Below are 12,425 nucleotides of genomic sequence, written 5' to 3' on the forward strand. Positions count from 1 at the left end.
ATAGTGTTAATCTGTCAAAAGAAACATGCAAAAGAAATTTTGAAGAAGTTTCAAATGGAGGAATGCAAATCTGTTAGCACACCAATGAATCAAAAGGAGAAGTTCAGCAAGGAAGATGGTGCTCATAAAATTGATGAAGGATATCATAGGAGCTTGATTGGATGTCTAATGTATCTCACTGGAACAAGGCCAGACATTCTATTTGCTGTAAGTCTCTTGTCTTGTTTTATGCACTGTGCAAGTGAAATGCATTTAAAAGCAGCAAAGAGAATATTAAGGTATGTTAAGGGCACTGTTGATTATGGTGTCAAATTTGAGAAATGTCAAGAATTCAAGTTGTATGGATTCTCTGATAGTGATTGGGCTGGATCCATTGATGACATGAAGAGCACTTCAGAATACTGTTTCAACCTAGGCTCAGGAGTTTTCTCATGGTGCACAAAGAAGCAAGAGATTGTAGCACAATCCACTACTAAGGCTGAATTCATAGCAGCAACAACAGCGGTAAATCAAGCTTTATGGTTGAAGAAGATTCTGTGATTTATTTTTGCAGCAGAAGAACAAAACTGAAATTTTTGTTGACAACCAGGCAGGCATTGCCATTGCAAGCAATCCAATGTGTCATGGGAAGACTAAACATTTCAACATCAAGATCTATTTTTTGAGAGAGATGCAGCAAACTGGAGAAGTGAACTTAATTTACTGCAAGTCTAAAGATCAACTGGCTGACATGTTTACAAAGCCACTGCCTATCAACAAATTTGAACTCTTCAGGAAAAGAATTGGAGTTTGCAGTTCCTAAAACAAGGAGGAGTGCTAAATTTCTTTAAATTACTTTTGTAACTGCATATTTTGCTTTTATTTTTTTCAGTTATGTGTTAACCTAATCAATAAGTAATTCCTATACTTGAGGAGCAAGTCACTTTTAATTTTCAATTTCTTGAAATTAATAAGTGATTAATTTCTGTTTTTCTATATATTGTATTGCTGCTCAGAACAATTTGATTAAGCAAAAATCATTATATTTCCTCCACCTTGTATTATCTCTCTTCTTCTTTGTTTATTATATTTTTATGCTACAAAACCAATAGATTTTCATATCAATTGAGCTAGCATTTTGTTGTCAACACTGAACAGCTTCATGGATAAGCAGATCTGGAACTTAGGTGACCTTACTTCTTTTAGCTTCAAAATAAAAGATAAATGATAAATGGAGCTATATGATAAGTATCAAACTTAAACTTGAGGTCATACATCAAATAACAAAAAAATCCCACATCACATAAGCAACCCAACCAAGACAGTAAAAAATGTAATTAATTGATAATAAAATATTGAATCTGAAAATTTCATCATAGAGAGACTCCGACATTGTTTCAGTCATGATAAATAAAATGATCCTCATATAAAATTTTCTTGCCATTGAACTTCAATATACATGCAAGAATGATAATAGGAAAAAAGTTTATCTAGTCTTTCACCCCATCAAATTCCTTGCTTGATCAATTCCATAGACCCACAAATTTTTACCAGTTTATTGCTGCACATCTATTCTTATACACCTAGGCAATTTTTTCCTTTAAAAATCTAGAGTGTAATTGAAATAATCATATTTATAACCGTAAGAGAGAATATGAATGATCAAAATGAGAACATAGGCTGAACATGGAAGATACTGTGAATAGACCAAGGAGTGAAAAGAAAACATTAAAGAAGAAGAAAGAAGAAAACTAAGGGAATAGGTAAGAAGAAGAAGAAGATGATGATGAAGAAGAATAAGAAAGGAAAAAAGAACAAAAATGTGTATTGTGATTAGAAGTAGCTTCTACAGGAATAATATATATGAAAAAAAACGCGATCAATGTGTTGTTAGGTGGAAAATATGTTTATTAACTCATTTAAAAACATGAAACCAATGATAACGTCTATGTACACATTCAGAAATTATAACCATACTTATGACAGGTACAGTGAACCCAACAGAAACAGTCACAAATGGCAGATATAACTCAGAAGACAGACATCTAACTCCTCAACTGGACATATATACAAACAAATTTGTGCTTCTTTGTTAAGAAATATACATACACGTACGACAGAAATCAAAGTCAACTTTCTCATACTGACATCACGATTTTCAAAGACAACACTACTATCTTAACAAACATAAATATACATACATGCTCTACCCAAATGGAGGCAACTTAACTTTAACTGACATCGTGGATTTCATGGCCCACCACTGTAGACCATAATAGAATAACATTTCCATCATTTGCTGCTAAGACAAAACTCAGTAAAAATTCACACAAAAAAAATATTCTCACTTTGTGATTAACCATGCTTAATGTGTATTCCCTTTAAACTTAAAAATATAAGCAATGCATTTAAAATTTTAAGGGTTTCCTAGATTAACAATGATAGGAAACCAACAAGATCTTGAAACCTATGATTCTCACAAATAATTCAGACCTTTCTCCATGGGAAGATTTATGTCCGATGTACTTTGATTTCCTTGGAAGAGGAGAGAAATAAGATTTCACTCCCTTGACTATTCTTTCTGCCTCTCTACGGTTGTGATGACTATTCTTTCTATCAGGAAGGGGACCTTGTTTCATGTTAGTGGGTACTAACCCCCTTTTATAACCACTACTCTCATCAAGTAGCAGTTACCTCTAGAAACTTCTCCTATTTAATCCAATTACAATTTAGTTCTTAATTATTAATTATTAATTATTTATTCATTAGTCTCTACATAAGTCACATGCCTCTCACATGAGACATTAATTCTAACATTCTCCCACTTGGCTCATGTGACATTACTAAACATTATGGACTAAATAAATAAATTAATTAAACTAACATAATGCGCATTAAAAAAATGACTAAATCGTTCTATACAATGAGTACATCATAATTTCATGATTAAGAATACGAACCAATTTGAGTCATGGCAGTTGTACATCACCTAACCAACATAGTCTCTTCCATGTACTACAAATTAGTTTTCTCCTTAATATGACCATTAGTTAGGAGTACATAATTGGTCCAACATAATGTCTTCATTCAAGAAAAAACCTATTAACATTACTCTAATACAAATATGCATGCAAACATAGAGAACAAATAATCAAAAACATATCATAAATGAGCTCAGAGTGTCACTAAAATGCATAAGGTAAATTACACTTAATGATCATCAATAACAATAATGCTCATACTTTCAACATGTTCTATATATGTCTTGGGCGGTAATCCCTTTGTCAAAGGGTTAACTATCATAAAGTTTGTGCTAATACGCTCTATTGACACTCTTTGTTTCTGAACTTCTTCCTTCATGACAAAGTACTTCAATTCCATATGCTTAGCACCCTTAAAGTACTTCAATTCCATCAGTAGTTCTTCACCTATATTTATTGAGAATCAACAACCCCAACTCGATCATACTCATGCACATGTCTCTCAACCTATGGGGGAAACACATGAAGCTCCCTAAGACCACACCCTGGGCGGTTTTTGGGTTTATCCAGGATATACCACTGAAAAGCATGAATTTTCTGGTGTCCTCATGTCGAACGCTTCGGGGGGACCTCAATATCGACCATTACCCCAAACGTTACATTTTGTGATGGGAGGAGGGCTTCCTACTATAATTGAGAAGGAAAAATGAAATCATATAGAGGAAAAGATGAGGGCCATTGAAGGAGGAGAAAATTATGCCTTTTTTGACATGGCAGAGTTGTACTTGGTACTCGATGTGGTTATTCCTCTGAAGTTCAAGGTGCCAGATTTTGATAAATACAAAGTGATGTAACTCCATGTGGAGCTTTTAGTCCTTGGATCTTCTTCATCAATGGAGTCCTTTGCTTCTTGAAGATGAATGACAGTGGAATGGAGAAGGAAGAAAGATGATTGGAGATCCCACTTCAAGGAGAAGATGAGTCAAAAATAAGCTCACCACCATAGGAAGTCATGGATAACAGCTTCAAGGTAAGAGAAGATGAGTGGAGGGAGAGGGAGAGAAGGGGCACGAAATTTTGTGCCTCAAATAAGGTCTGAACTTTGAAGTGTAATTCTCAAATGATCAAAGTTTAAAAATGCACACACATGGCCTCTATTTATAGCCTAAGTGTCACACAAAATTGGAGGGAAATTTGAATTTCAATTCAAATTTCATTTGAATTTGAAATTGAATTTGTGGAGCCAAATTTTGGAGCCAAAATTTCACTAATTATGATTAGTGAATTATAGCTATGGTTCAGCCCACTAATCCAAGATCAAGTCCAAGATTCTCCACTAAGTGTACTTAGGTGTCATGAGGCATGTAAAACATGAAGGACATGCACAAAGTGTGACTATATGATGTGGCAATGGGGTGTAGCAAACAAATGCTCACCTCCCCCTCTAAAATTTAATTGGATTGGGCTTCTCCCAATTCAATTAAATTTATTTCCCAACACACACATCAAATATTCACTTAATACATGTGAAATTACAAAACTATCCCTAATACAAAAACTAGTCTAGGTGTCCTAAAATACAAGGGCTGAAAAATCCTACATTTCTAGGGTACCCTACCTACATTATGGAGCACTAAATACAAGGCCCAAAAATAATGAAACATTAATCTAATATGTACAAAGATAAGTGGGCTCATACTTAGCCCATGGGCCCGAAATCTACCCTAAGGCTCATGAGAATCCTAGGGCCTTCTCTTGCATCTCTAACCCAATCTTCTTGGAGTCTTCTATCCAATGCCCTTGAGGGGTAGGATTGCATCACAAAGGAACCACTTGCCCAAAGAATCACCTGAAAATGTATTGTAGGAAGATGGGGGCGTATGCAAAAGATGAAAAGTTGTTGATGCATTTCTTCCAAAAAAAGTCTCGCTGGGGCAGCTTTTACCTGGTATACTAACTAAGAACCTTCCCGGATCCGCTCCTGGAAAGACCTAATGGATGCCTTCATTAGGTAGTATTAGTATAATTTTGATCTGGCACCAGATAGAATGCAACTACAAAATATGTGCAAGAGAGACAATGAATCTTTCAAAGAATACGCTCAAAAGTGGAGAGATCTGGTAGTTCAAGTCGTGCCCCCGATGCCGGAGAAAGATGATAACAATGATAATGGACACATTGCCGTGTTCTACTATGAGAAAATGGTAGGTTACATGCCTTTGAGTTTTGCAGATCAAGTGTTAGCTAGCAAGAGAATTGAAGCAGGTCTAAGGAAAGGGAAATTTAATTATGTGGCTTCTACGAATCCTGGTAATGGGGGACCTAAAAGGAATGGTGAGAGGAAGAGAGAGGGAGAACCTCATGTTGTGGTTGTAGTTCCTATGTGGCTAAACTTTCCACTAGCCCCTTATAATCCCATGTACCAATATCCTCCTCAACAATATCACTATCCAGCCAATATCAGTCTTTCCCATTACCCACCACCCTACCAACCAAGAACACCCAATCAGCCACAAAGGCCACCCGCTGCACATCCAAGACCAAACACCACCCCTAATACCAAGCAAAACACCAATCATGGAAGGAATTTCCCAGATAAAAAGCCTGTAGAATTCACCTTAATTTCGATGTCATATGCTGACTTACTCCCGTATCTGCTCAATAATGCAATGGTAGCCATAAGCCTAACAAAGATTCCTCAACCTCCATTTCCCCAAGGATACAAGTTGAATGTGACATGTGCTTATCATAGGGGAGTTCTAGGGCATTCCATTGAGCACTGTATGACCTTGAAACATAAGGTGCAAAGTCTGATTGATGTAGGTTGGTTGAAATTTGAGGAGGAGAATCGCTTGTGAATTTTGATCTCGTCAAGCAATACTATGCATGATGCTTGGGGCAATTTGAAGGTTTTTGTCGGATGTCTCCAAGGACTTATTAGGATTTTTAGGTTTATGCTATTACTGTAAACAACAATCATAATGCTAATAATATGGATGAATTTGATGCCATTGTCTCTCATTCTCTCACAATTACATTTTTGCATATTTAGTTAACCTTGATTGGAATATGAATGTATGTCACTAGCTTGTTTGCTCAAGTGATCTGCATTCCAGAGTTGATCTCCAAGTCTACCCAATCAGAAATTGTGCATTCTACACCTTTGGTGGGGGTGCCATAAGCGATGAATAAAGTTGAATAAACATTTGATTGACTATGATTCAAATCAATAAATAATAAGTATTGACATTCATGTGTCCTCATCTTATCTTTCTTAAAAGTTATCTTTCTTAAAAAAAAAAGATTTGTGAAGAGCAAGAGCCATTTGGCTTAATCTATCAATTGAAAATCCTTTAAATATTTCTTGTCCTTGAAAATTCTTTTTCGAGAATCTGCACAATTTCTTTCATTTCTTCTTCTCTTTCATTTCTTCTTACTACAAGGTTGCAACAAATGACAACAAGAGATACCTCTAAACCCTACATTAGGGCAATGACAACACCATGCATGAGCTTTAAGCGAACTACGAGGTAGATAAGAAGTTCACACCCAATAGGTTAAAAACCCTAAAGGGCAGCCTGGGCAAAAGTTAAGGTAATAATAATAAAAGAAAGAAAACAAAAATGATCAAAAGCGTGTTATCAGAGGTTTTGTCCAAAATCCAAACTGTAAAAGTCTCTAGTCAAGATTTGAAATGACACATGGTCGTGTTTCTTCATCCCAAACACTAATTTATCCCTTGTTACCCTCTCTAAGCCAAAGCATATTTGTTTTCCTAAAGAAAACAAAAAAAAAATTTGAGATTGAACCACCGCTAAACTGGAAGGAAGAGCAATACAAACAACACATGCATGAGGTTTACTAAGCTTTAGGTTGGGCAACAATGATGTAAAAAAAATCAAAAAAAAAAATCTGCCAAAGGCGAGCAAAGAAAAAGGACAAAAGTCCTCCAAATTTTACAAGGAAGACACAAAAGTGTACTAAAGATTAATGTATAAGACAAATGGAGTAGAGTCCAACCCAAAAAAGTTGAAATGAATAAAAGTACAAGCAAGGCTCTTAGGGTTCTTACTCAATATAACTCTTAAAAACTCTTTGAACCTCTCTAATCCTTTCTTTCATATCCCTATTACCCCCTGACCACGTTACAAGCCCAATAAAGTCCATGTGGATTAAGGAATGACTAATTTTGCTTTTGAGTTTGGATTTTGGAATGAAACCCGCACATGCTTGCGATTGTTAAAAAAACCCTAAGGTTTGTACTTGCACATTTGAGAAGAAAATTCATTCGACCAGGAGCTCGTGGGAGATGCCCAAAGATAATTGTGATAGTAGGGTACACCTGATGTTAGTCGCTCATGCAAACTCCTTAGGATTCCTTTCGAATCCAAGGGTAGCCTTTGTTATATAAATTCTTTCAGGATTGGTCCATGTCATCAAGTTTTAGCCAGATTGACAGACCCATGGCATCACTCAATGATCTTAAATCAGGAAAGTTTCACTTGGTCATATACCAAAGTGTAATAATCCATTGCCATCCTTCAATGGTGCACACGATCCGTCCCAAAGCCTTATATTTCCTTGTGTAGAATAATCGAAGTTTTCAAACAAAAAAAGAGACGAATCCTATGATCAATATTTCAGTTGATTGATTAAATGTCAAATGACTTCACTGCCATCACCCATAAAATTGTTAAGTGATTAAATCAAAATATACATTCTGAGGGGGTCCCCGAAGAGATTTGCAAAAGATAGGATGGGGTTGCATGAATTATCACATCTTTCAAAAAGAGACAGTGAATCTGTGTTTTTTTTTAAAATATATATATATATATATATATATATATATATATATAATAAGAGAGAAAGACTGTCATGAGCATTGCACAATTTTCATGATTCAAAACCTTTTGCATTGCATTGTATTGCTGCGTACAAAACCTACATTTACTGCATTTTAGGGCGAAGTTTGCATACCTATACATTCCAAAACTCATATGCTTCATATCAGGATGTAAGGGCATAGATTTCTCTATCTATATGCCAGTTTCCAAAATACAATGTCCTATCTTTTGAGTTTTGGATGAGAGACCCTCTTAAAGAGTCAACCTCTTGCTTTCTTATAAGGTTGAGGCCTTGGGTACTACTACCTATTGGCATGTTTCATAGGACTCAACGTCATTTGATTTATGTTTTCATAGGGCTCAACGTCCTCGCCTTTTTGTTTCATAGGACTCAACGTCTTTTGCTTTATGTTTTCTTAGGACTCAACATCCTTTCCTTTATGTTTCACAGGTGATGTAGCTCCACTGGAGTCCTTTGCTTCATCAATGGAGTCCTTTGCTTCTTGAAGATGAATGGAAGTAGAATGGAGAAGGAAGAAATATGATTAGAGATGCCACTTCAAGGAGAAGATGAGTCAAGAAGAAGCTCCCCACCATAGGAAGACATGGATAAAAGCTTGAAGGTAGGAGAAGATGAGTGGAGAGAGAGGGAGAGAAGGGGCACGAAATTTTGTGCCTCAAATGAGGTCTGAACTTTGAAGTGTAATTCTTAAATGATAAAATTTGAAAAATGCACATACATGGCCTCTATTTATAGCCTAAGTGTCACACAAAATTGGAGGGAATTTTGAATTTTTATTCAAATTTCACTTGAATTTGAAATTGAATTTGTGGAGCTAAATTTTGGAGCCAAAATTTTACTAATTATGATTAGTGAATTTTAGCTATGGTTCAGCCCACTAATCCAAGATCAACTCCAAGATTCTCCACTAAGTGTACTTAGGTGTCATGAGGCATGTAAAACATGAAGGACATGCACAAAGTGTGACTATATGATGTGGCAATGGGGTGTAGCAAGCAAATGCAAACTTGCCCCTCTAAAATTTAATTGGATTGGGCTTCTCCCAATTCAATTAAATTTATTTTCCAACACACACATCAAATATTCACTTAATGCATGTAAAATTACAAAATTACCCCTAATACAAAAACTAGTCTAGGTGCCCTAAAATACAAGGGCTAAAAAATCCCCCATGCACCTGAAATCTATCCTAAGGCTCATTAGAACCCTAGGGTCTTCTCTTGCATCTCTGGTCCAATCTTCTTGGAGTCTTCTATCCAATGCCCTTGGTGGTGGGTAAGATTGCATCATTCCCTCCCCCTTGAAAAGGATTCAACCTCAAATCCAGAGGTTCTTCAAACTTAGGGTTTCTTTCCTCAACACCTGTGTCATACCTTAATTTTGTCCGGGAGTACTTGCGGTCGGTCCTTGAACCTTGTTTGCTCCCTTCGGAACCCTCAAAACAAGAATCGTTGCGTAATCCGTAAAGTTTCGCAACATTTCTAAAGGAAAAACAAGCACTGTTGCATAATCCGTAAAGTTTTGCAACATTCCGGAAGGAAAAACAAGCATCGTTGCATAATCCGTAAAGTTCCGCAACGTTTCGGAAAGAAATCAATAAAAAAACACCAAGAGGGGGTTACTTAGTGAAAAGGGGGGGGGGTGCAAATAGCAACCAAGCCCACTTGGGCCTTCCTGAGTGTTCCAAAAGAAGGCGGTGCCTTCTAGTGGAGGCAACCCAGCTCGCCTGGGCGAGTTAAGCGACAATCACCTCCCTTTTTTCTCTTATAAATAAGGGAAAAAGGGCAGAAGGAAAGAGGCAGCCACTTTTGGTATCAAGAAATCCCTCGAAATTGGTGAGAAGAATTGTTTCCGTGAAAAAAAATTCAAGCCGAGGCGCTTCCGTAATGCTTTTGAGACATTTCCGTAAGCGATTTCATAGAGATTCTTCACTGTTCTTCATTCGTTCTTCGGTCTTCAACCGGTAAGTTCCCGAAATCGAATCTTTCAATTCATTCTATGTACCCTTAGTGGTCCCTACTTGTTTTGCGTACTTTTGTTTTCATTACGTTTATTTTCCGTACCCCCTTTTAACAAGTTTTTAACCATTTATTTAAGTTGTTTCTCACCTAATAAATGATAAAATTAATTTCAACCGATCATTTGTGTTGTAATGTCGTTTAATCACTGTTAAAACAAAATCTAACCAATCGTTCACGCTATAATCTCGGTTAAACCAAAAAAAGCAAAATAATAATAAAATAATCAAAATATCCTTGAATAAAATAATAAAAGAAAAATCAATCGGACATTTTTCTTTGGAAGTTTCCTTAAATGAATTGACTAATAACCAAAGTGAAACTAAGGCTAAAATCAACTCACAAATCAAGCTTTGTCCGCAAAAATCACTAAAAACCGTTTTAAGGTCCAAAGCCTTAAACGGTCCCCTTTGCTTTTATCGGTTAACATGGACCTTTCAAAAGCATAAAATCAACATGTAACTTTACTACTTTTTGCAAGAACTACATAGGTCTGATTTCCTCATCGCAATTAAGGATGCATAGGAGCAAAAGCCCCGCTTTTGTCAACCACCCCAAGAGATCGTTAATGGTCCAATGCCTTAACATTTCTCTCCTTTCAAAAACCAAGAGATCGGTAATGGTCCAATGCCTTAACGTTTCTCTCCTTTCAAAAACCAAGAGATCGTTAATGGTCCAATGCCTTAACGTTTCTCTCCTTTCGAAACCAAGAGATCATTAATGGTCCAACACCTTAACATTTCTCTCCTTTCAAAACCAAAAGATCGTTAATGGTCCAACGCCTTAAACGACTTTTGTTCGGTTAAAATATATCTTGCAAAAAAGATCAAAACAAACCAACGTTTAGTTCTAAAAGAACTACGTAGGTATGATTTCCTCATCGCAATTGAGGATATGTAGGAGCGAGGGAAACACCCTAGCCGACCACAAAAAGATAAAAAATACAAAAAGGCATAAAAAGACATAAAAACATAAAAAGGGAAAAATACAAAATTTTGAAGTCATATTTGCACACTTGATTGAAGGCTGCCGTCCCTTGTGACACGTGGTGTGCTAATACCTTCCTCGTGCGTAAAAACAACTCCCGAACCTTTCACACTTAAAGTTCATAGACCACACACGTTCTGGTTTTTCCGATGTTTTCCTCAAATAAACGTCAGTGGTGACTCCGCGCACCTTCCTCCCTTGGAAGACGCACCCGTGAGCCCTCGCGTCGCCCTCCCGCCGAAGGGTAGGTTGCGACAGTTGGCGACTCCACTGGGGACTATTTTTAGAGAGTTAGGCCTTCTAATCTCGTGCAATATCATGACTTCCTCTTTTGTCGGTTTCCTTTTATTTCTCTTACGTCCTTGTATATAACTCTTTGATGCTTTTAGTGTGTTTTTGAAATGTATGCATGAGATAGATATTTATTCATTTGATGCACACAAACACCAACACTATTTGTACACACGGTGAGTTAAAAAGGGGCCCTATACCCGGGTCCATGGGAACATAAGGAGTGGAGGTGAATCTGTGGTCATGCTGGGTCTCCGACTTGCTTGATAACAGTGAACCCTCATCTAGAGTTTTTCTCTTTGATAACATATTGTTGCTGGTAGTCCCTACTACCGCAATATGTTTTTCGAAGGGGATGATACCTCTAGAAACCATCAAGAGAGATATGACCACCTTGAGAATTATCACTAAAATCCTTTTAGTTCCTCCCGTTTAGGTCCCTAAAATAGGGGCACGAAGCGAACACGCTGCGTGCCTTTTAAACACTGCCATGCATATAACCTAAATGTCATGTGCGTCTTTGCTATGTGATTATTTGAAGATATTGCCATGCTGTGTACATCCCTTGTTGCGCTATTGCGCATCTGCATCATGTCGTCATGCATGCGTTGTATGTTGGTCTCGTCTTTTGTCATGGGAAGCCAGAAAATCCATATCACCTTCTTAACTGCACACATGGGGCACTGTGCCCCCAAATGCGCAAGTAAGAAGAGATGATTTTTTGGGCTCTCGTGTCCGTAAATACATTCATATCATGCTCCGCATAAGCATTTCTTCATGGCATCGTAATGGACATATCATTCCTGCATTTGTCACTTACCATATTCATGCATAGCATTTTGCATAAGTCATTTCATCACCATGCATCTGCATCTAACATGTTTTTTGCATACCATTTATTTTCATGTTTACTCATGCATGATGCTTGCATTTTCCTCTGCAAAACAAAAACAAAAAAAGAAAGCATGAAAATTCACACTGCATTTTTAGTTGCATGTGTTAGGTACCATGAGCCAACCATGTTGGGATGATAAACCCATTTCTCAAAAAAAAAAAAAAAACAAAACAAAATGATTGAGCATGGTACCTAATGTGTGGTTAACTAGGAAATGATGTTTCTTCGGGCATCTCAATCTCATAATTACATTTTCCATGCATAGCATATGTATTCTCGAGTCTTTCATCTCTATGAAAAGTTGTCAAAGTATCAGTGATCAAAATTGCCATTCCTTGGGTTATGGGGTCGAACCAAGCTCATGCTTTTATGAAAAGGTTCATCAAGTCAAGTTGAAGTATGGAAGTA

The 12,425-nt window shown here is 36.9% G+C and overlaps 1 protein-coding gene across 1 annotated transcript; it reads left to right on the top strand.

Moving 5' to 3' along the window:
- Window positions 1-54: 54 nt before the first annotated feature.
- On the top strand, window positions 55-540 carry LOC121174559 (secreted RxLR effector protein 161-like). The gene has a single exon (XM_041013916.1). It carries the CDS (start codon window positions 55-57, stop codon window positions 538-540), a length of 486 nt encoding a protein of 161 aa, XP_040869850.1.
- Window positions 541-12,425: the final 11,885 nt, after the last annotated feature.

Source organism: Glycine max, chromosome 3 (genome assembly GCF_000004515.6).
Source record: "Glycine max cultivar Williams 82 chromosome 3, Glycine_max_v4.0, whole genome shotgun sequence".
In the NCBI taxonomy this organism is placed as follows: Eukaryota; Viridiplantae; Streptophyta; class Magnoliopsida; order Fabales; family Fabaceae; genus Glycine; species Glycine max.

Excerpts from the sequence above, each read along its gene's own strand:
- LOC121174559 (XM_041013916.1), top strand. The coding sequence starts at position 55 with ATGGAGGAATGCAAATCTGTTAGCACACCAATGAATCAAAAGGAGAAG.